The following is a 26989-nucleotide window of genomic DNA, read 5'->3' on the forward strand; positions in this document are numbered from 1 at the left end:
AAAGAGAAGTAATGTTTGTTTACATACACATGCGTTATTTTTTCGTTTAGTTTTCGATTTCGCGCAATGATATTCGAAGTATATTGCTGTGTGTATTGGAATGTGTATTAAAAATATGTTTACAATGAATAATGTTTGATATTGCTTGCACATATTATAAGCTGCTATTTCAAAAGTTTTAATATTAAATTGCGACTTCTCAGACTTAAATAGAGTTATTACATAATTGTCACAAAGATGTCTTATACTAACCTTTTTTCCACAATTAGAACAGGCACAAAGAACCCAACATTTAAAACTTTTATGAAAGTAATCCATTTCATATTTTATCATTTTTGGATTTTTTTTTTAACATCATACATTTATTTTCAATTTTGATATTAATTTGTAATTTAATGATATTTTAATTTCAGACTCATTGGCAAATATTTTCACGACAATATATTCCGCATGTTGCGGGTAAACCATCAGATTCAGTTAGAAAATTCAAGCCTCTATTTTATAGGAATTTCGGTATCTGTTTTGTAAGTATGAAATATTGCATCATCATTTACTTTGAAAACTGAGCATGTTAATATATAAATTATACTGTTTTATTTAAAATAATTATTTAATTATGGTTTTTCAGAATGTTCTGCAGAAGAATGGTTCCCATTTAAAAGTTTTACAGTCTAATCCTTTGTTTCATCCAATGAAAGGTAATGTAAATAATATTTTGGTAATAAAATTAAAAGAAGAATTGTGCAGGTTTAATTTATTTTAAAAAAGCAAAAGTATAAAGAAATGTTTGACAATAAATATTTCACAAAATTATACCATGGTTAGTTAATGATAATTTATTTACAATTTATCATTTTAGATGTATTTTATTAAATGGTATTAATGATATTGATGTATTAACCATAAAGATTAATGCAAATTGACAAAAAAAATCATCAGACATGTTATGTAAGTTTATTGAATATTTTTATCACATGTCACCTGCTGTTCAGCCAAAAGTTTGCCAGTGTTATGCAATTAATACACAGATACTTTATTAACAAATCAGTGAGTTGATTTGCAATTATCTTCCAATATTTTATTATAAATACACACACACAAATCCCCCAGTGATTTTGATCACTATCAACTACCACAGATATATGAATTCTACAAATCTTTTACAGAATTACTGGAGGAAAAAACACAAATATTCTTGAAAAAAAAATAACTCATAATGAAATAACCTTGTTTGTAAGCAGTAGCAAACATAATCTGGAAAAACAGTTATGTGAAGTTAAGATGGACTAAAGTCAAAGGATAAACTGGATGATATTGGAACATTGAACCTTGAAATAAATTCAACTGTTTGAAAAAACTTCAAATAAGAATATGATGCTTTTCATCAAATGGCTTTAATTAAGTTGATAGAAAGCATTGCTCTGCAAAGGAAAAATTTATTATCACAAATTTTTAACGATAATTTCATATTAATAATTTTTTTTTCTGTATTACTGTTTTTTTATTGATGAAAGTGTAGAATATTTATTTATTGGTCACACAATTTCTCTTTTCACTAAATTTACTTCTCTTTTTCACTTTCATTCTAAAAACTGTATATTATAAAAATAATAAATTTTAATACATCTTGCTAGAAATTCTATACGAAAATTGCTCGCTCCTTTTTTTAGTCTATTGAATTCTGAATATATAGTAATCTGTACTGAATATATAGTAATCCTTATTTTAGTGGGATAACCAAGTTAGTACTATGATATTCAAAAATGCAGTGACTATTCAATACTTATTTCCTGGAAATGCTCATTTCTATTAAGTTTCACTGTTTTTCAGTTTTAACTACCTTTTCCAATAAGAAAAACTAGAGATCTTTATTATTTTTATTCTAAAAATATTTTTTTTTCTTTATTATTCTTTATTGTACAGCAATAAAAACCTGTATTAATTTCAAAAGATTTCATTCCTAATATTACTATTAATATTATTTTGTAATCAAAATTTTAGGTGGTTCATGCAGGTACTTCAGAACGTCAGCTTCTAATTATAATTCAGAGGATCCAAACAAAAAACCAGAAGATGATGGTAAGCATTGTCCATTATCTGAATAAAAGAAATATATTTAAGTATCCATTCAAATTATTTTTTAAATTATCATTGCTTCTACCTTTTGTAGTCTAAAATATTTATTTTCATTGTTCTAATTATGTCATTGAAAATTTTTCAGATTAATTATTATATTCACATTTTCAGATTGTACTATATTCACATTGTATTATATTCACATTTATTCCTCCTTATATAATATCTAAATATTAAGAGGTTTGTTTATGATAGTTAGGTCTTTAAATTAGCAATACTGTGCCAGATTTAAGGTTAAAACTGTATTGTATTGGAAGAATAATAATCCAGTTGTGAATATAATATAATAGTTCAAAGGGCATAAAAAAGGCTGTATTATGAATTAATTCAAAGCATTGTTTAAGCAAATAAAATTAATTTTATGGATTTGAAAATTAAAAATGGCAAAATTGTGTTTTCCTAAAAATATATGCCTGAATAATGAAATTGAAATTATTTGGGAGAAAACAATAAAAGCTGGAATAAAAATTTGGGCATTCTCATACATAGTGTAAAAGCACAAGACTTGTTTCTAATTATATCATACATAGTTTTCACATAGATTTTTGAGCATAAAAGATTAGTAAATCTTAAGTTAAAAACTACATAAATGAGTTTAAAAAATGTATTTTTCTACTTGTTGGTGAAAAACCAGCATTACATATTAGATTTCATAGTATGTATGTTTTTGTTTGTTTTGTCTGTTTATGGGGATTGTAACATTGGTAAAAAAAAGTGACCAATAAAGCAGATTCGCCACTAATTATTCCACTATAACCTATTCAGTGGAGTATTAAGTCCTTTCTTTATGCTGTAAAATTATGTTATATCCTAACATTGGCCATTTCTTAAAAAAATACTTGCCATTTTATCCCTTCTACGTTTTTATTGAAACATAAAGAACAAAACTGTGTAAGATATTTATTTCTTTGTATACGTTTTTACAAGGAGATGAAAATAATTCTGATGAGATTATCTATCAAAAGATTTATTGTTATCAGTTTTTAAATGTTGGGCAGAATTCTCTTCTGAATATGCCATGAAGATCAGATGCGTAAATAGGAGGACCTATTGAAAAACGTTTGAAACAAGAATGTTATTTTTCACTCATTTTAAAATTTAGTAATTTCAAATCAATGTTTCTTCCAAATCATCTAATAGTTTTCTCATTGACTTTTTGAGTTATTCTGCTCACCACCATTTTTTTTTTCTTTTTCTTTTTTTTTTTAACTACTTCAGTCATTGACAGTATGGCATCGATTGATAAACAAGGGCAAATGCTTATCAAGTATAAAATATAATAAAAATGTATGCATTATGTTTCACATTTGTTCTATTATTTGTTGTTGGGACAAAGTAAGAACTAGTAACATATCTTCAAAACTTATGCATAAAAAATTAGAAAATTATTCATATAACTGCTCTAGAACTTTTCTTATATTATTATTGACTACAGATAAAAGCTGTAAAAACAATTTTTCAGTTGTTAACATTTTAATCCAAAAATATTAAATTAATTTAGAATAAAAATAAATTTTAAAATAGAATTAATTGATGTTCTAAAATGAAATTTTTTATTTAAATTATTTTCGACTCTTAATTTATTACTCATTTAAAAAATTATGAAATCTTGAAATCGACTTTTCTCAGATTCTTAACCAGCTTATACTACTGGTATAAAGGCAAAATTTTATTAAACTAATAATTGAGGGACAGCAATAAATTTCAGAAATATTAAATAATGTATGATTATCAAAAAAAAAAAAAGTTTACTCTTGCAAGTTCCTTACTTATTATTAAGCAATGATAGAATAGAGAAAAGGTTTATGAATGATGCTGTTAGTTCATAATTTTCTAAATTTATTTGGCTTTCTTCCCTTTTATCAAAAGTTAACAACTTACAATTAAATTCTCAGTTTTATATCATTTCTTTCCAAAAGTTTAATTAAAGAAACTTTTATAAACATTGCAGATATATGCTGAATTTTGATTACATCCAGTAGTTTGATTTTTCGTTATTCTTTTTAGATGAATCTAAAACATCCCTGTTAGCTAAGTCTATCATATGGCTGATGATGGCTTACATTGCTGTGACACTATTGTCACTTTCTTTTCCAAATAGCAATCAACCTGAAGTTTTACGTTTTGTCTCGTGGCATGAATTTTTGTATCATATTTTAGCAAAAGGCGAGGTAAGTTTCATATAAATATAAAATATCAATTGTTTATATAATAGTTTAAAATATCAATACTTTCTCCACATTATATGATAAAATGACATTTTTGTAATTATTAGGTAGAGGAGGTGGTTGTTAATCCTGAAATGGATCTTGTCACTATTTATGTGCATGATGGTGCTGTCATCAAAGGAAGAAAAGTAATGCTTATTTTTTTTTTCAACTGCAATATCTATCAATAAAGAAATTAATGTTATTTAATATAAATTTTCTTTATTATTCTGGAAGTAAATTCCAAGACATTTATTATTTTGTTAAATATTGCTAAAGATACTTCACTCTCGGACAACTTCCTCTTCTTGATAGTTCGGTCTTGCATTTTTACCACCTTCTGACGAGTAATTGAAATAAAGCAGAAATTACTAAATAAGACTGGCACTATTTTTAGCTAATAATTTTAAAATGTAATAAAAATTTTAGAAGATCCAACAGTATTGCATTAAAGTAGGATGAATTCAAAAAAGAATTATACAATGCACACATGCACATGTTGCAAAAAAAAAAACTACCATTGTTTGACTATTTGTAAATCATTAATTAAGTAATACACAATTTGCTTTCAATATTTGTAATAATCTATATTAATTGTTCTTCATAGAAGTTCATATTTCAAATTGATGAACTATGTCATAACTATAGAATGATAGTTATGAAATCTTGCACATTCAAAAACTTTTTATTTGTAATGCCAATATACTCCTTTTAATTATCTTTCCTCACTTTATCAATGATGGCTTTATATGATAAATTTTTAAACTAATTTAAAATTTAACTTATTGAATTTTTTAATTAAGAAAACATTTAAAAAAAAAAAAGAAATCCAATTGCATAGCCTTGTTGCTCCAAAATAATCATTATTGAAATCAGCCTATTTCACATTTCACTAAACTTCATTCACTAAATTCATCATAACTGGGCCATCTTTTCTGAAACCATGTATTCATTTAGTTGGTATATAATTTCTTGTACTTAGAGTCCTTCAAAATATGAGTTGTCACCAAACTGGGCTTTCTCCTTTGGGAAAGAAACTGGGAATTTTTATTTCTCAAGTTGCCTGGTGAGGCAACTTGAGAAATAAAAATCTTGGTTGTAGGAAAATATTTACATTTCCAACTATCTCTCTTTTGTTCCTATGAAATCAGTGACATTAGTCATTTAGAAGTTATTTTCAAATTTATTAATTATTTCATCTTTATAATAAAATGGATCAGTGAGAAATTCTCATTGAAATTGACTTTGTACTTTCACATTTTTTGTAGTATGCTTATGCGAACTTTCTTTATTCAAAATTTAACTTGACTTTGATTATTATTGCTCAGTTTTTATTTTTTGAAATGGAATAGATATATAGCTTTTTCTTTTTGGAGTGAATGGTGGGACCCCCCCCCCCACCCCCTGACACACTAACACTTTCTTTTGTTTATATGATTTAGATACATGAAGCATATTGTTTAGAATATCAGTCCACAATTCATTGACAGAAGACCTAGGATATTTATTGAAAATTGATTAATTAATAATCAGTACTATTACTCAGTTTTAAGTTCTATGAAATATTGAAAAAAATTATTATTAATTGAAAAGACTGTAGCATTTCTCCATTCTCTTGAGTTCCTTTGACCAGTAAATTTAATCTGATTATTTTAGAAACTTTAAAATATAAAGATTTATATATATAGAATATATACTTTTAAGAGTATGAAGCATTTAATATATTTTATACAAATAAACTAAAATATTCAAATCATTATCATCATCAAATATAAACTTCAATATATCAAATAAAATCAAAAGCATTTACTAGTTATAGTTATGAACAGTAAAAATTCTTTAAATATTTCTTATCATACACTGTTGAAATGAGATGTAACCTTCCATGTACTTATAAAAATAATATTTTGTTTAATTTAAATATATTTAATAAAAACTGTTAAAATGATCTTTAATGTTATCCTAATATCAAAAATAATTAAGAGTAGATGCATTCAAAAACACTGAGATAAGATATGTATTAAATGTCTGCCATTGAGGAACATTTTAAATGACAGACTATTTACCTGATTTTATAAATGTCTGAATACAGATATTTTGCTTAAGCAGTATCACTCCATTATACAAATACTTTATTTGCTACACAAACCATATATTATTGAAGCTTGTATTTTTGTAACCTGAAATCATAATAAATTAATGGGAATGAAACTGTTTATAACATTTTTTTAAGATATCATAATCCTTTTTAAGCTGGCAATAGATTTTAAGTATCTTCATATTTTTTTTTATTAAATTGAGTGCTGTTAATTGTAATTTGTTTATGTAAATATAAATTAATATTCTCCAATATTATTTAAAGGTTTAGTTTCACATAAATAATATAGTAGAAGGCTAAATGTATTAATACCCTTAATTCTTTAATTCTGTTTTTGAAAAAAATTCAAAATATTGTGTTTTAGATCATTGTATTAAGAAGTCTAAAAATTTTTGCTAATTTTGACAGTTTATCATTTTTTATTTTTCATAATGTCATTATGTATAGTTACATACTTTTTTGCATATTAAATAGGTTGAGCACAAGACCTATCATATGAAGATAGCAGACATAGAGAAATTTGAAGAAAAACTGAGAGAAGCTGAAAAAAATTTTGGTATTATGACTGGATCAGGTGTTCCTGTAGTTTATGAAAGAAGTCAAGAAAGTGTTTGGTTGCTGCTTTTATCTTTGATTGCTGCTTGTTTAATGACCATGCTGCTGTTCAGAAATGTGCAAATTAAGAGTCCACCTACTATGGATTTCTTTGTAAGTCAATTAATAAATTTAAAAACTGTGCTAATTATTAGTTGAAATTAATTTAAAGACAATATATTATTTAAATGAAATTTTTTAGAAAAACTTTTTTGTTTACAAATGTGATAAATGGTTTATCTTATTGGATGTTAAAGTATTAAGAATTAAATTTCAAGAGGACATATACACACACACACAATGTAAATTTGATATAATTACTGTTACAGTTAATCACAGATCATTTAAATATGTATAATTATTCAGACCATCATATTCTCTCTCTTTGTTTTATATTGATTATGATAATATTTTTATTCTGCTTTCTTATTTTTAAAATCAAATTGCTCTTTACATCATCATGGTATTCATAGATTAAAGAGCTAAAAAATATTGAACACAAATATTAACCATAGTTGGTTCTTGCCAAATACTATTTGGAAAAAAAAATTTTTATATATAAAAGAAATTTTACAAATAACATAATCTTGATTCTTACCAAGAGTAGCATCAATGATAATGTTATTTGTAAAATTTATTGTTATGAGTACAAAGTTGTTCTAGGTTTTCTGCAGCCAATGTTCTGTATGTCTATAAATTGTACTTTTATATAATAAAAATAAACATATAATAGGATTGATAGATTTTATTTTTAATAACGTAAAATAATGTTAACATCTTTTATGATATTGATTTTTTTTAAAAATTAAATACATTATTTGTGATATATTGTGCAAAATAAAAATCTTAAAATTCCTGAAATAGGATAATGATTATGAGAGACAGAAAAAAAAGGGAGGGTGCTGTAATGTTGTGTTTAAATTTTCATAATAATGTACAGCTATCCCACAAATTGTTCTTTTGTATGTTTTAATAATATTTGAATATACCAATTTGATATATGCGAATAAATTCCTGATAGATGGCTACTACAAAGTAGTTATTAAGGCCTTATCGATAATGGTTTGCTCTAGTGTCACTAAATAAAATTAATAGTAAGAAAACATGCATGAACTATATTTACCAGAAATTACATAGATTGCAAATAATATTAATGATTATTTATTTATTATTTCATTTTTTGTTTGTCTTTTTCCTTTTTACTTCTGAAGTCTCAAATGGGCCGAGCAAAATTTACCATTGTTGATTCTTTAACTGGATCTGGTAAAGGAGTTCAATTTAGAGATGTTGCTGGTCTGAAAGAAGCAAAGATTGAAATAATGGAATTTGTGGACTATCTCAAACGACCTGAACGATACAAGGTAAAAATATTTAGTCAAATTTATTTATGTATTTATGAAAAATAATGATAATGATTATGTTAGTAAAAATAGAGGTTTTAGCTTTAAATTTACAAAAATTGAAAACTATCTTTCTCAAACACAAAGCATATTATATTTCTTTGATCAAAAAACAAATTTCTTTTTATTTTGTTAACTGTTTATCATGTTCATGTTTTAAAACACGAAACTTTCTTTGTACAGCATATCAAGGAATTTTTAAGATTGAGACTTGATCTTTGTCTGCAGTCAGGCTATCAGTGTAATTCTGCACGTGAAATAAATTTCAACTGTCTTCTAGTGTTGATTTCCTCATTTATTAAACTCATTTTCTAATTTCTTAAATTAAAAAAATAAGCCATTTTTAAAGATGGAAAAAAATTTGTATTGAATTATTTGGATGAAACAAATAGCCATAATTAAATTTAAAATGTTAATAGACAGTACAAACTGCTGAGACACCACTAAATTTCATACATTGCCTATAGACGAAGCGTTACAATGCATAGTTATAAAATTATGTGATATGACAGAACGGATTGAGCAGTTTACTTCATAACACATTCTGTTGTATTATTTTCATGAGCTTGACACCTGTGGCGTACTGTCCATCAATGTATTAATGAAAAACTGGTAAAAATGCTATGAAAATATACCAAATTTATGGTGAATGTTGAACAAATAAATAGTGAGTTTTGTACCAATAGATAAAATGTTTTCCTGTATTAAAAGCTTTTTAAAAAATAGAAGAAATATGCCATAACATGAAAAGCAAACCTAGATTATCCAGGACATTTAAATTTATTGAAGAATCCATATAATTTAACAAATAGATAAAATACATTTCAGTCCCGGAAAATGTTTCAAAAAAATTTTTAATCACTGTTACAAATAATGAAACATGATATTTTTCCTATGATCCTAAAATTAAATTACAAAGAGTGTGGAATGGAAATAATTAATTTCATCACACACACACACAAAAAAAATGTTTTCCAAAAAAAATTTACTGTGTCTTTTGATAGTAAAAATATTGTCTGTGAGTAATTTGTTTCAACTGACAAACAATTATTGGTAATCATTATTTAAATGTTCAGATACATGAAGGTCCCGAATTCTCTGCATTTATCCAGAATTTTGTGATGAAAATAGTAAATGGATTTATTTGTTTCATAATAATGCTCTCAGTCACAACTAAATTATTTTTTATAGATTTTTAGCAAAAAATAATATATATGTGTGTGTGTTTGCTTGATTCTGGTGATTTCTCTTTTTTCTGAAAAATTAAAATGAACTTTGATGCAGGGTTTTGAGATAATAAAAAAAAAGGGAAAAAAACAGAATTATGTATTCAAATTATTATTGAATCACTGTATCAAGTGCATAAAATTCGCAGAAAATTTATTTTCGAAAAAAAAATTAATTAAAATATACTTTTTTGTTTCATTTTATAAATTGACTCTTATTACTTTTCTGGTACACTGTGCATTACTTCAAAGTCTAGTACTTTATTTATTTATTGAACATTTAAATCTATATAAGACATCAAACAGAAAAGTTAATTGTAAGCTTAGATTTATTTCCTGGAAATCAGTACAAAAGATATTAACATTTAGAATCAAAATGTTAATTGTACTTTGTTAATTATAATTTTATATCTCTTGCTATAAAAGAATTCTCTCTATCTGTAACTTTGTTTCATCTCCATTTTGTGATTTTTTTTTTCTCTAGGACTATTGTACTCTGAATATTAAAATCATTCTTCATATTAAACTTAGTTAATTTTGTTATACTACTGTCTTATTTGGCTATCACATACATGATTGGTAGTTTGATTGTGAAAAGGAATAAGAAAGAAACACTATATGCCATGAAGAAAACTGTATGTTTTTTCTTCTGGTTGCTTGAATAGAGGTGGAAGTATTTTTCTATTTTTTCACCAAAACTTTTTATCATAAGAGGCTCTTAAATTTTTCTATAGTTCTTATATAACATAGTGTATCTTTTATATAGTGTAAAGTTTGAATTCAAGGAAACATTGGTATTAGATAACAGAAGTTTATTAATATTTTTGAAAGCTCACCAAAGGTTGTTTGAAATGAAAATGTGTTTGCTTTTGACCTATTCTTATTATATAACTGCATCAAGGATTTCACATCACATTATTTACTCATAAATTTCAAATTTCATATGAATAAAGAAATTTTACATTAAGCAATTTGAAATATAAATGTTACTCTAATTGTGTTTGTTATTTGCTTGTCATTATTAATTATTTCTAAAAGATCTTTGTCAATTTTTGCCAAAAAAAAAAAAAAATGCTATTGTTGAACAAAAAGATTTTACATTAACTTTCTAGAAATAAGATCAGAATCCACACAAAAACATGAGTAGGAAATAGTTTCTTTACAGATATTTGACCATGGAAGACAAATATTCATTAAAAGAAATTCCTGAAATTTTTACTTTTTATCCTTTTCTCTTGGTTGAGCATTACATAAATTACCTTTTTTTTTTGTAATTTTATTTCAAATTTTAAAATTTTCATTAATTTTCTGTTGTTTTTTTATTGAACTTTTCAGATAATAAATATGCTTTGAAAAAATTGCAAATGTTTTTTATCTTTTTTTTTTTTTAGTCAATAAATGCATAAGTCTTTGATAAAAGTATGGAGATTTAAAAAAAATCTTTTCAACTATTTATTGGACTTTAATGACATTTTGCAATTTTTCAGACTTTGGGTGCAAAAGTTCCAAAAGGTGTTTTATTGCTTGGCCCACCTGGTTGTGGTAAAACAATGCTTGCAAAAGCTGTAGCCACAGAAGCAAAAGTACCTTTCTTAGCTATGGCAGGATCTGAATTTATTGAAATGATTGGAGGTTAGTGTCTTTTTTTTCCTTTGTTTCTTATTTTGAAATGAAAATGAACAAATTCTTTGAAGTTCTCTATATAAATGAAAAATATTTTTCCATGTTCACAATTTAAAATTTTATTTCATGTAAAATCATATATAGTCGTGTTTATATAATTATTATATGTAACATGGAAAAAAATGTTTTGTAAATATATGTAATACTAATTCATTTATGCTTAATGAACACTCATTCTGATGTACTATATTTAAACCATTTGCCTCTTTTATTTATTGTTATTGGTAAATGAATATTGCTCCCCCCTCCCTTTCAATATATATAGTAAGTAAAAGCTTTGAAATGTGAAGAAATCTAGATTAAAATTTATACAATATTTTCGCTGGGTCTCTCGATTGTTGTCCATCAACTTCTGAAGCTAGTAACAAAGTGTGTGAATAATGCTGCTCCTCCCCTCAGTCATGGTTCGCAATTATAGGTGAAACCTGTGTGGGGTATTTCTGACGTCATTGCATGTCACCGCCATATCATATCAGTGCCTCATTTTTGATTACCATAAATTAAAACTTATGAATGCAGCCAAATTTATCAAAAGAGTTACAAAATCAAATTTTATAAAAATTATACTGTCTGTTTTAATAGTTCAGAGCTATAGTTATGTAATGTTGAATGGTATAAATTATTACCCTATAAATTAAACATATTTATTTTCTTAAGTGGTAACTTATATGTTTTTGTTTCTTAAAAATTATAATTAGTATTATTTCAACAACCAGTTATGATTATTTTTACATCATCAAGAAATATCTTACTATTAATTGTTAGAACATAAAACCTCTTTGAAATATGAATGATTAATTATCATAGCAATTTCTAATTTGTTCATTGAAGTCTGAGGAGCGCTCATTTTGTTAAATTTCAAATTCAAATCATAATATAGAAAACAATCTTTTTCTATTGCAATCCTATGATTCTTAATGAGGTGTTTTGAAGTTTTCTAGCTATGTATTATATTAATATATATCATTACTGAATTGATGCATTCTGTTTATTTTATTTGTGTTGAATTATTTATTTTAATTTAAACTAACCTTTAGGTCTTGGAGCTGCAAGAGTGAGAGATCTCTTCAAAGAAGGCAGGAAGAGAGCACCTTGCATCATATACATTGATGAGATAGATGCCATTGGGCGTAAGAGAAGTGGAACGTAAGTAAAGTTCTTCTTTGTTTCTAATTATTCATTAATTATAATCATTTATTGCTGAGTAATTGTTCCCATTTACCATTTCTTTGGTAGATGTTTTTTGAAGAATACTCTCACTTCAGCTTCTTCTCATTCTTTAATTATTATTTTTCTTATCCTTGATAAGTAAAGTGGAAATTCGGTCTGTGTAAAGTTAAATAAAACATACTCATCATTGATCTCAAATGGAAAATAAATGGAGATTTGTATGTAGGAGACTTTTTGGAGAAAATGTATTATTCGGAGATTAAATAAAATTTAAAACTTTTAAATATATAAAGTTAAGCTTCTTATTATATTTATAACGTTATATTCTCATTAATGTGAAGTCTGAGTCTTAAAAGTCTCTGTCATTAATCTAATGGTAAAGATTTTAGAGATAATATTTGGAATAACTAGATAACTTATCAGCTTTTTCTTTCCCCATCTTATGAATTAACTTTTCTAATATTCAAACTTTATTCTCTAATGTGATAATTATGTAGTTGATTGAAAGACCATTGTTTACATCATATGTCTTTCAATTTTCAAATGCTAGTAAAAAAATAGTAATATTTTTTTTAATATTAAAAAAAATCCATAACATGAATAATTTTGAAAAATTTTGTAATAACAGTGTAATAAAAATATATAGTAATTTTTTTAAATAAACTTTTTTTTTGTTTATGAAATTTTTTTAAAATATGTAAGCATGCATCTGTGAAAATATAAAACATTAATATTTCAAATTATTTATATACTTATTTTTTACACCATAGTAATTTCCAGATTTGGAAATATAGTTGTAATCAACCTTAGATATGTTCTGCATTTTTCATATTCCCTTATAAACTTCATGCTAGTGACTAATGTATGCCTCCTTAAAGGAACATAATCATAATTAATTAAACAATCCATATATTTCTAATGATATTAATTGTAATATCGCTTGTCTCATAATAAAAGTGTTGTCTAGATGCTGAGTAACTCAGACTTTGTGAACTGTTCGTTTCCCTGATCATCTTTTTACTTTCAAGTAAGAGTTGAAAAGAAGTACATATATATTTTTAACACATTATTGACTTGTCATGAGAAAATTCATGCCATCATACTCAAACCTTGCTGACCATCCATGAGCAAACTCATGATTAATGGGGTTTTTTTCTTTTTCGCATCAGTATTATTGAGCCGGTATGTTCGTAGAGTGCATAAAATTACAAAAAAAAAAATCCAAAATCCACTCGATTGATGTACAAAGAAGAATTAAACAAGTTATGCCAATATCATTGGACCAGTACATTTTCAGAGAACATAGTGATATAGAAAAATTCAAAATCTGTCTGGTGGTATATAATTAAAAGGTCAATAAGCTCAATAAAAGATAATGTTGTGTTCTGTGCAAAAACACTGATAACAAAACACAAATGAAGTGTACACCATACAGAATTTGTAGTAAATAGCAACAAACAAGCATCTAATCAGTAATAAACAACAGCACAAAGCACTCAGAAAACTTTCGTGAGATCTACACTTCATAAAGAAAGAATTTACTTGACTATTCCAATGAATGCAGTATAGTATGGGACTCTTCTTTTAGTATTTCCACAAATGGCTTCTTACAGTGAGGCCTTCATGCCTTCTGAACAGCTGAGAAAAAACGTTTTAGAAAAAATAATTGCTGGTTTGAAAAGAATCCAATTAGAATGTACCAGTATTCTTTTTAAAATGGAAATCCTGTGAAACAAGATATATTTGCAAAATTTGTTATGCATCATTATATGTAGTTGATTGCTAAATCATTTATCATGCCAAAAAAAAAATATTTAAAAAGTTAAGTTTTGTAAATAAAATTATTAAATCATCATAAAAAGGTTTATTTATATTGTTTCATGATCATGTCCAGTTAATAGGCTGCTGTGAGATAAATTCTGAGTAAAACTGTTGATCAACAATATGTAACAACGATAACAATTTATATTATTTTAAAAACAATAACAATTTATATGTTTTTATCTTTTCACTGCATTCTGAAGGAAATAAAAGGCTTTAATCGATCCTTATACGAATTTGAATGTAAAAATAATACATTATGTGTTAGATTTTTAATTTTCCATGCAACCATTGAACATTTACCTGATGAGAAAACTATATAACACTAATAGAACTTTTGTATTAAATGTTTAGATCTCAGTATTTATGAAAAAATTTGCCTAGTATAATAAGTTTGGTTTGTTATGTATTAGTTATGAATGTATGAGTTTAAGAAAGAATCTTACTTATTTTCTTATTGATTAATTTTTCATTAATGTTAACTAGTGTAATAACTATCCCACTTAAATGTTTTAGCTTATTTTCTTTCAGAACCTTTGGCAAAAAATAAAATTCATTAAAATATCTTGTTAATTTTATTTAATTTTTCTGTTTTTGAATCTATAAATCTTTTCAAATATAAAATTTCTATTAAAATGATGTTTGATATCATGACAATATTTTTAATTGGAAATTTTATACTTTGATTTGATAAATCTAGTTTTATATTATTGACTTTATCTTGTATTACTTATTGAGTCTATTGTTGTTGCACATTCTTTTGTGGAATTCTACTCTTTTTGTTTTAGTAGCTGTATTTGAAATTCTATATATTTTTTCCTTTCTAAGTCTTAGTATAAACAAAATTTCAAGTCATATATCAACCATAAAATTGATAATAATGTTTTGAATATATATATAATTTTATTTATACAAACTTTAGAAGTGCTGGGGAAGGAGTAACTGGTGAAGGTGAACAAACTCTCAACCAGCTCCTTGTTGAGTTAGATGGTAATATATTCTTTGCATTTAAATAATATGATTTTTATAATTTAGAGTTTGTTCATGTAGTTTAAAGAACATATAAACATATAATAATTTTTGAAATGAATCACCATATAATTAAAATTTCTCTTTTACCTACTGTCTAAGTAATAATTATAATTTAATTCAGTGGACATTTTCAGTTTCAATTCTTAATTCATATTCTTTATTCAGGCTAAATGGCACTTTTTTTTTTTTTTTTTTTTTTTTTTTACTCATTTTAAATCTTTTTTGAGATTTTTTCCCCCTTTTTTTTCAAATTGACAGCATGCATTATTTATTAAAAACAGATTTATTCATAACTTTTTTATTTATTTTTAATAAAATAATTTTCCACTGAAAAATTATGATAAAAAAATCATGTGCTTTTTTAAAGGAATGCTTTTAATATTAGAAATAATTTCATGTATTTATCAGGTATGGCTACTAAAGAAGGTGTCATTATGTTAGCTTCAACAAATAGAGCAGATGTTTTAGATAAGGTAAGATCTGCAACTTTTACCCAGTCATTGAAAAAAATATTGAACTGATACCGTTTTGTGAAATATTTTTTTTTTTTTTTGTTCTATATTTGATATAATATCCTATCTAATGAAATGTTCAAAGAAGAAAATTACTTACTTAAGAGATCATTAAAGTTAATGAGATTTTATGATTGTGGTTATCTTGGAACGTATACATCATATGTACTCTGAATTTCATGTGTATTTTTATTAAAATTTTGAGCATTAACTTTTTTACCATCATATTGATTTTTTTTATACACTGAAATGTATTTTAATTATTTAACTATTATACATCAGATAATCATATTTACATTAAATTTTTGTTGTTTAAAATTAAGTCATTAATGAACATTATAATTTGATACAAAAACTATCTGAGATTCATAAACATTTCAAGTCTACATTTGTTGTGGTTGAATCAGTATACAGCCATATATTCCCAAGACCGAAAATAGCATCTAATTCGATGGCAGAGAAAACAATTCAGTTGTTAAAGATGTAATAATATTTTTTTTTTCTTGCATATTCTTATTTTGTTTTCTTATAACATGTATTTTTCTTAGTTCTATAAATCTCATAAAAAAAGGTTGTAGTTGTTAATCTTTTTATTATTCATTTTAATGAAGCATTTTTTCAGGCATATATTATTTATATTCTTAACAGTATGTTTTGAATAAATGCCATATTATGGAATGATTATTCATTTCAGGCTTTACTTCGGCCAGGACGATTTGATAGGCATATTTTGATAGATCTTCCTACTTTGCAAGAAAGAAAAGAAATATTTGAACAGCATTTAAAATCAATTTCTTTAGAATTGTCTCCTGATAAATATTCTGATCGATTAGCATCCCTCACACCTGGATTTAGTGGTAATATTCATTGAAAGCTTTAAATAATTTATTGAATGTTTAAACTTTTTTATGTGATTATGGAATATTATTCTTTCAATATTACTCATTTAGAATTTCCTTATTTGAAACTCAATAGTATTACATTGTATAACATTCAGTGCAAAATCCATAGTGCTATAAACACTATTTCTGAAGAGCTAAAATGCATTTTCCCTTTTAAAAATTTGCTATTGGCTTTATATATATATTCATTTTCGAACACTGGAATTTTGTACATTTTTGCCACAAGATTATTTCACAAATTATATAAATCACTAGCTCTTCTATAGTTAATACTTGAAGGGTAGCTTAAAAATATATTCCAATGCAGGCTTTCCTACACTCTTTATGAATCGAACCTAACAATTTACTTTTTATTGAATAATATATTGAAAAGCATGAGAACAATAGAAAGACATCTTAATATCTTGTTTCTTTCATGTGAATATTAGAGCAAAATGATTATTAAAGCTAAGCAAAGGCGTATAAATGAAAAATAAATGTGGTTTGAAAGAAAAATTGTTTTCTTTTTTTATTGTATATAACTTCTAAATTATTATCTTTCAATTTCTTATAATTCTTATGTAATTAGGCTTAATATCATTAGAACCTTTTATAAGTAATGATAAAATTCTCAGTTAATGAATAGAGAAATTTATCTAGTTATCAAAGTATCATTAAATTTTATTAGAAAGTTACTATTTTGTACTTTTGCATTTATGAAAAAAAAAATTCTCCCGTGGTTTCTAAAGATAAACAAACCTTTTCAATTACAATGAATGTAATTTTAATTAGGTTAAAATTAAATTTTAATTGTGTATTAATTTTGCACAAAAATAACAATATAAAATTTTCTTTACAAACATACATTGTAATGTATTGTTTATAATAAATTATAATTTATATTTTAGAAAAAACATATATCCTAAAACAGTTATTAATACCTATTGTTTCAAAATTTATTAATCTGGTGTTTCAAAAAAATTAATGATTTGTTTAGAGGTTTAATGCCACAACTGGTTTGAAAATATCATTAATGTTGGTATTTAATTTCTCAGAAAATTTGAAAGTGTTTATCCATCATATAAAAGGTTAAAATTTATATATACCTAAAAGAATTTTTTTCTGATTAAAAATTTTGTTTTCACTATTACTTGTACAGGTGCTGATATAGCAAATGTATGTAATGAAGCTGCTCTATATGCAGCTCGTAACCAAAAGAAGCAAGTGTCTGCTAGTGATTTGGAATATGCTGTTGAAAGAGTTGTTGGAGGTATTATTTCATAATTTCTATTAAAATTACTTATATTTCATATTAACTTAGTTACTATTTATATTTACTTATATACTACTTATATTTCATATTAACTTAGTTACTATTTATAGTTACTTATATACTATTTATATTTCATATCTAGTTCGTTTACTTAATATTTTAAAGAATAAGTCTTTAAACGAAGATCTAACCATAAAAGTCAGCGCATAAAAGAAAGGAAATACTTATAGTAACCTAGTATAGCATTTTACATACTTTTTTACTCCCAGTAACTGTTCAAATTGAATTGTTGCTCACAAGACAAACATATATATTAGATAACAACATAGTATTTGCTATTATTTGTAAAAGTTATATTTTGTCCGATTGTAAATTGTTAATAAGGCATAGTAAGACAGATGCAAGTTAACCCTAGGGAAGAGGAGGAAATCAGTATGCACTTAAATATTTATATACATAAAAAGATTTGTTATATTTAGTATAAATACATTAAATAAAACATAATCAAATATTAAAAAAATTGAAAAAAAAATAACAAAACAGTATTTATTTGCCCTTCTAAGTTAAAAAAAAAAACAATAAGCTTTGCTAATTTAAATTTAATCAACAATTCATTAACATATTTAATAATGCATTTGCAGAACAAATACATATTAGAATGTAATACTTATTGTAACAATTATTTTACTTATTTTTATCCTTATAATAGTTTGAATTAATATATGTGGAAAGATTAGTTACAATTTTGTGCTTTGTTGATTTTATTGCCAGACCAGTCGATCTCCCTTGAGCCTTTTGAAATCTGTACTTTTATAAATTCTACAGCTTCTGAGTAAGATATGTACTAACACATGATAATATAAAAATGTAAAGCATCATTCACTAATATATTTTGACATAAATATAATAAGACATCAGTTACTAAATTGTTTTTTTTCTGCGTTGCTTACAATTTACTTCTTAAATTTATTCTTTTGATATCATCAGAATTTATGTATGTAACCAAATTAGAAATATATATTAAGTTTAATGCAAAAAGAACCAAAAAGAAAGACATGAGGAATCTAGTTTAAATATTTTCTCAAGGATCACCCTCAGGCTGGGATTCAAACCAGGGATTTTTTTTCTCTGAGGGTTCCATTTAGAGAATATGACCTGATTCCCTAAAACTAACTAACAGTACTGAAATACTAGGAAATTGTATAATAGCTATTTATTGCCTTCCTTATTTTATTCAGGTACTGAAAAAAGAAGCAAGGTCATAACACCTTCAGAAAAAAGGGTGATTGCCTTCCATGAATGTGGTCATGCATTAATAGGTTGGCTAATGAAATACACTGATGCTCTCATGAAAGTACGTTTTGATTTTATTTAAATTTATATTATTTTACTTTTGTTCAGGGAGTTTCAGAATTATTCAGTACTTTACAAAATTGCATAAAAATTTTTAAGGACTTTATTAAATTATAACATCTAACTACAGAAATTAACACATTTCAGCATATGTTCCCTTGATTAATGTGATTGTTTAAATAATACTTGATTTCATATTGTGTATTCAAACTTTGAATAGTTACAAAATTAATAGTAGCTGTTTGGGTGGCTATCATATTTGCTGTTTGATTCTTCCTAATTTTTCCTGATTTTATAAAAGATTTTCCTGACTTTTTCCAGGTGTATATAAAACACTAATCTCATTTCATTTTCGTCCTCTTTTTTTATTTCACAGCATGTTCTATATAGTATGTTAAAAATAGTTTTTTTCTTTTTAAGTAAAATCAATGTAGAAAAAAATTTAATACTAAAAAAAAGTAATTTTCCATTACTAAGTTTCAAATAAGCTTCAATTTTATAAGCATTTTCTCTTTTATTTCAAATATCCTAATTAATACAAAAGATGTTTGATCTAGAAAAGCTTTCAGCTTACCAATCATGTTTCAGAATTTTTGTCACAGATTATTCATGAAAGTTGTATAAAATTGCATATACATTAAGATGACAATTTATGAATTAACAATGTACAAATATATAGATATCAATAGAATGGTGTACAAAATATATAAATGGTCAGTGCATTGGCAAATTTTTCATCTGTATTCAAATGATTCATATGAAAAGGTTTTTGATGTGCTTATGACCACACGACGGAAATCAATAGAATGTGGAGTACTAGGCTAACTCTAGTGCCTTTACTAATACCCTAGCATCATCTACAGTGTCTCTTCTGGCCTAATAACCATATTGGTTGGATCCTAGATGACTTGAAAAATGTAACTTTGTCAGATCATTCATTACTTCTGTTGTTAAGAGTTAATGGTAGTGTTCGATTGTGGTTGCAGACCCTGAGAAGCCGTGGAATCAAGTTTGTCAAAAGGCACTGTGCTAGCTGGTGATGGCTCCACAATGGCGTGGGTTGCTTTTTACATGGAATGGACTGGGTCCTAAACTCCAACTGAATCAATCAGTGACTGGAAATGATTATGTTCAGCTGTTTGTAGACTACTTGCAGCCATTCATGGATTTCATGCATCCTAACAATGATGGATATTTTATAGATGACAATGCATCATATCACCGAGCCACAATTGTTCAGATTGGTTTGGAACATTCTAAATAATTCCAGTTTATGATTTGGCTACCTAGATAGCCTGACATGAATTCCATTAAGCACTACTGGAATATAATCAAGGGGTCAGTATTTTCTTCCAGCCTTAGGCAATTATGGATGTCTATAGTGGCAGTATAGCTCAATATTTCTGCAGGTGACTTCCAACGACTTGTTGAGTCCATGCCCTGTTAAGTTGCTTCTTAAGAGACCTGACATGTTATTAAGAGGTATCCCATGGCTTTTATCACTTCAGTGTATATCGGCAGACTGTTTGAGAATGAAATCATTTGTTTTCTTCAAGTCTTGTCTCCCTGTTTACTCAATTGTTTATCATATACCAAAATTAAAACTAAACAATAATTCTGCTAATAGAAAAAAAAAATGTTTACAATCACAAATGAAAAATACCTGATAGAAAATATTAGCAATTATGCTATGAACTTTTAAACTAAAAGAAGTATTATATCAAAATAAAATGATTCAGTAACAGAATTTCATTAATTTTTAATCTTCAAACCATTGTAATAGTATAACTTAATATAAGCCAAAATGATTAACTATTTTTTATCATACAAAGAAAAATGGAAACTGCGCCCTTATAACTAATTTTTTTCTTTATAGCTTAAAAAGAAAAACATTTTAAAATTATGAATTCTTAAAAAAAAAGAGGCAGTATGAAATAATTTTTATAATTTTTTGTGACAATCGATTTCATATGCATAAAAATGCATAAGAAAGAATAGAAAAAAATTTGAAAAATTGCAGGTATAATACTTGCATGTAATATTTATCAAATAAAAATTCCACATTCATCCACATCAATTATGATACAAATAATGCAAAAGATCCACATTCATAATGTTTGCTGGTACGCAGAGAAAAAAATGCATACACATAATAAACAAAAGAAAATATTTTTAATATCATCAGATACTTCATAATTTTACAAACAGGTACCCAAGAAATAGGAAAACAAATTGATTCTGTTATAATATTTTATTTACAATAAATTAGTTCTCAATTCTAATACTCAGCCAACATTTTATGTCTGGTTTGAATATTAATGACATAAAATTTTTAATAATAATAAAATGATAGTTTTTACCCAGTAAATCATCTTGATGATAAAATAAAAAGTGACTTTTTTCAGATAAAAAAGGGCGATTAAAATTGTAAAGGTGAGAATCATAATAACCTTTGTTATATGTTGCCATAAAATTTAAAAACCAAACTATTTTTACTAATTATACTGATAAAATTGACTTTCAGGGGGTAAAAGTAAATGAATATCTTCTAGGAAAAACCTATGCAACAAATTAAATAAGGTGATAACAATTATTATCCACTGCAGTTTCAAATGTTAATATAATAACTTCACTATTTCTAAATTATTTTGACTAGGAGCCCGAATGCTGAACCCTGTTTTATCACAACTTGATTTCAAAATGATGAATTAACAAATTGTATTATCATTGCATTAAATCAAACAAGAAATTGCTATGAAGGAGTACAATTTTTTTAACAATATATTGATAAGTATATATAGTATAGAGTATGGAAGTAAGATGGATGAACTGATTAGTTGATTCAAAACAGTCAGCCCAATTTGTCCTTGCTATCCTTGTCGTAGATTTTCATTAGTTGTCAGTGTTGTGTCGTAAAAATTATGGGGGGGGGACTGAAATGCTAAAATCACATACAAATTATTGTAAAAGAAAATTCAGTTTTAGAACAAACTTCCTAGTTTCCTTGACTTGCTCCAATTCCCCCAGATTTTCCTGATTATTAAAGTTTCATCCTGTATGGTTAGCCACCTTGGGTGTGATAGCAACTGTTGAAATCTAAGAATAATTATTCTATGAAATAATAATTTCGGAAGCTTGTTAGTAATATTTTTCTTGGAAAAGTAATCAATGTAATGTTCTCATACTATATTTGTAATATGGCCAATTATTCTCTGGCATCCTGTATTAATATTTATATTTAAATATTAACATAGTAATAAATTAGGAATCACATTTCGATCTTATCTCTTGAAAAAAATTTAAAATCATATTTTAATGTAATTATATTTCTAGGTATCCATTGTACCAAGAACAACTAATGTGTTAGGATTTGCTCAATATCTTCCATCTGATCAAAAATTATATTCTTCTGAAGAAGTAAGTAAATATTTTGAAAACTGGGTAGATTTAAGGAAGTTGTCATTTCTTTTATATTATGCTTTGATTGCTATTGTTTGATGGAAATTAATTTTTCAGTTTTATATTATATGTTTATTTATAGTATACATACATATGAAGAAGGAACTTTCATACATACTTGTCTTCATGCATACCACTAAAATGTTATTATTTTCGTTTAAATCTTTGTTCACTGTGCATGGAGTATATTCATATTCACTATGTGAATATAAGTATGAAATGTATCTTTCTTTTATCTCATTATTCAAAAGAAACCTATTATAATCTTTCAATATTTAGATATTAAGAGAGTTCAATAAAAATGTACTTCAATTAATTTTGAAAATTAAAAAATGTTTCACTAGATTTTGAGTTTTCTATAGTTCACCCCTTCTTTTTGCATACTCAAACGAAAATCATTCTTGTATTTATAATTTTTTGCAGTTATTTGAAAGAATGTGCATGGCTTTGGGTGGTAGAGTTGCTGAAACAATTGTTTTTAATCATGTTAGTACAGGTAAGTAAAATTATCTGAACTGCTATTAAAAAAAAATTAATTTAACTACAAATTTCTTTAATTTCTGAGCCTTACATATTTAACAGTTTCTGAAATTTATACTAAAATTGACTCAAAAGTATATTTTTAATACTTGAATTAAATAATTTAGATTCTTAATTAAAATTTTAAATAATTGATTGTCAGTTTAATGATTTATAGATAACTACCTTTGGAAAAATCATGCTAAGTAAAAAAATGAAATATGTTTTCTGTATTTATGATGACTTAAATTTTTCATAAAATTAAATTGTTACATTTGTTTTTTAAAACTGCTTATAGTTCTTTTGTAATGTATTTTACCTATGTATTATGTTTAAGGAGCTGAAGATGATTTGAAAAAAGTTACAAAAATGGCATATGCTCAGATTAAACAATATGGAATGGATGAAGTTGTTGGACCATTGTCATTTCCTACAGATGAAGAGATAAATTCAAATTTTATTGGAAAGAAACCATACAGCAAACGCTTAGCACGTACTATTGATGAGGTATTATTTTTTGTATGCATTGTAATATCATGAAATGAACTATGTTAAAATATGCAATACTTTTATGCAAGAATTTTTTTATTAGAAAGTTATTGATAATTCCATGTCAAATTTCGTTTAATTATACAAATATACTTTTTACTTTAACAGCAAGCAAGGTTTCTGATTGCAAGAGCTCATAAAAAGGCTGAAACTGTTTTACTAGAAAATAGAGACAAATTGAATGTGGTAATACTATCCTTTCTTTTATTTTTAATGACATTTTTAAATTAACCAGTTAATATTAGTATGCATGTAATAATGCATACTAATTGCCATTATTATGAATATCTTTTATTGTTTAATGTATATGATTTCAGCAGTTAGATAAATAGGCATTTTCAAACCATAATGCATTTTGTTACCTAAGAAAATTAAAGTATATTAATTCTTTATAAACTTGTGTAAGCTACTGAATATCATGAAATTAATTATTCATAAATTGGCATTAACAAAAAATATTTTAAATCAGTTTTATTTTAAATTACTGGTTTTAAAAAAAAATTATTATGGGTTTTATATATATATATATATATTGTGATACAATATGCTTGTCTAACAAGTGAATAATCTTTAATATGATTAAATTATTTCCAAAATCTTATTTTTTATTTAATTTATTATCAATTTAATTTTTTATGTCTACTTGAAATTGTGGCATTAAACATGAATCAAAATTAGCATATTTTTGTATAATTGTGAAATATAATGAATGAAATAATTATTTTTTTTAATTAAAAATTTTTTTATCAAAAATATTTTTTTATCTTTTAAATGAATTGAATACTGAATAACTGCCATGTTGTTAATATAAAATTGCATATTATTATGAAATCCTAATTTTCACTTTCCTTGTTTTTTTATAGTTAGCTGAAGAATTATTAAAAAGAGAAGTGTTAAATTATGATGATATAGTAAAACTTATTGGGCCACCAGCTCATGGTAAAAAAGTACTTATAGAGGCTGTAGATTTTGGACCTTTAGATGAATCTTCAAAGCAATCCAAAAGTGGCCCTGACGAAGCTTCTTCATAGTTTCAGAAACTTAAATATGTAAAAATGTAAATAAAGCTTTAAATTATTTTATGTGCCATTTGATTTGCTGTTTTTTGAAAGTGCAGATATATATGCATCTGATGATAAATCTTTTTTATGTTTTTTTCATTTTTCATACCACAAATTGAAAAATTAATATAAAAATAAATTTCTTAAATCAGTTTGTTCTAAACTTATTAACCTTTTAATGTGTAGCTTTGTTTAATTCCTAATTAAATTATACATGTTATTTATGATTATTTCTCTTCATATAATAATATGAAAATCTGCCTATATCTTAAATTTTTCCATTTGATTTTTGTTTGTTTTTTTAACATGAATTGCTATTTTCACTTAGGTTACAGATTTAACTATAAAAAATGTTGTTACTCAGTGCATAAATTAGGCACATTATAAAGATTAAAATGTAGATGTTTATGAATATTTTAAAATTATTTCATTTACTTCTTTCTGAAACTTTTTTGTTTATAATAAGTTTTGGTTGTCATTGTATTATTATTTATACATATTCTATTGTTTTGCACATCTTCAAAAAAAAATCACAGGAAACAGGTAAAGCTGATGATATTGAAGATCTTTAGTTTATTATTAAAATATTACAGAAATCAAAGGAAAAATTTTAGAACTCACTTTATATTTAAAAAAAATTACTAATTAATATTTATTGTAATTAAAAATATTTAATTTTGATATTTACCACTACATAACAAAACTTAATGCTTTAACTCAATAAGTTTTTTTTTTTTTCAATGAAAGAATTATTTGAAAATACCTCATTCTCTTAGGATAAATTGCTATAATTATACAGCTAAAATTGATTAAATTAAAAGAAAATGAGTTAATATGTTATTTTAATTATCTGTAATAGGAAAAAATTCATGCATATCAAGATATCAAAAGTATACTATACATTCTGCACATACAGATACAATTTTTTTTTCTATTGCAGTAATAACATTTTAAAATTCACTTGTTTTGATGTGAACTGTTTTTCCACATGAACTCGTTTTTCATTTTCATTTGATATTTTATCTATATACTGAGAATATGTTCTGCAGAGGAAAAGAAAAAAAAAAATGATTTGAACAAAAAAGCCATTTTTTTTCCAGGCTGATTCAATTTAGAAATAGTTTTACCTTCATCAAGCTTTATCTAACCAGAACAACATTCTACTGTTCATTTTTACCCTCCCCCCCCCCAACATCAAAAATAAAATACATTTTAGTTGTGAATTGTAGTTACTATATTTTTAAATTATCCTTGAAAACTATAATCACACAATTTCTTTTTATTTAACCCATATCAATCCAAAACGATTAAAACATTTTGGAAATCGATTGCCTTGTTTTATCAGAGTACTTATAGGTAAAATGCCCACTCATTTTAAAAGTAAAACCCTGATGTGACAAAAGATATGGGAATTAGAAACATTTACGTAAATGCTCAAATATTCATATCATTATAATTAATTCTGTTATTGATGTTTTTCCTCTAAAAGTATGTCAACCATCAAAAGACCATATTAGGATTTTGAAAAAGTAAAAGAGAAGAATGAATGAAATTTTAACTATAAAAGGAATAATCATGATCTGTTTTTATAATTTTATGAATTTCTCAAATTATCTATGCTACCAAACAAATGAACTTACTTTCAGGGACTTTTTTTCAGCTAACTACACATACTATGATTTATGGGATGATAAATTTCTTGTGGTTACAATTTTTTTTTTATCTCTCTTTAAAATAAAATGTTTCTTTTTTGAAAAAAAAATGAGAATTTTTTTTAAATTAACGAATTAGTTAGCTTCAAGATGAAAAACTAAAATTATGTTCACCAGTCGCAGTGTTTGCCATGCAAACTAGAAAATGTACTCTAATACAACTTCTTTCAAGTTTTTCAAGAAATTAAAAATTTAGCTAATGTCATGTATGGTAGATAATTTGAAATACAAACAAATATTTGTTAAATCAAAATAAAAGAAACATTCTTTATATATATACTAGCCGCCTTTGGCGACCAGCCG

General features: G+C 25.2%; 1 protein-coding gene across 1 annotated transcript; it reads left to right on the plus strand.

Annotated features, from left to right (window-relative positions):
- The first annotated feature begins 5 nt into the window (after nucleotides 1-5).
- LOC129988068 (paraplegin-like) lies at nucleotides 6-24995 on the plus strand. The gene is made up of 20 exons (XM_056096177.1): nucleotides 6-309; nucleotides 414-524; nucleotides 629-698; nucleotides 2002-2079; nucleotides 4144-4307; nucleotides 4412-4492; nucleotides 6916-7149; nucleotides 8247-8396; nucleotides 11149-11293; nucleotides 12382-12490; nucleotides 15258-15325; nucleotides 15776-15840; nucleotides 16574-16736; nucleotides 17920-18030; nucleotides 19272-19387; nucleotides 22720-22803; nucleotides 23269-23341; nucleotides 23702-23871; nucleotides 24022-24099; nucleotides 24777-24995. The coding sequence occupies exons 1-20, from the start codon at nucleotides 238-240 to the stop codon at nucleotides 24942-24944; spliced, it is 2310 nt and encodes a 769-aa protein (XP_055952152.1). The 5' UTR covers nucleotides 6-237; the 3' UTR covers nucleotides 24945-24995.
- The last annotated feature ends 1994 nt before the right edge of the window (nucleotides 24996-26989 follow it).

This window comes from Argiope bruennichi, chromosome 10, assembly GCF_947563725.1.
Source record: "Argiope bruennichi chromosome 10, qqArgBrue1.1, whole genome shotgun sequence".
Lineage (NCBI taxonomy): Eukaryota > Metazoa > Arthropoda > Arachnida > Araneae > Araneidae > Argiope > Argiope bruennichi.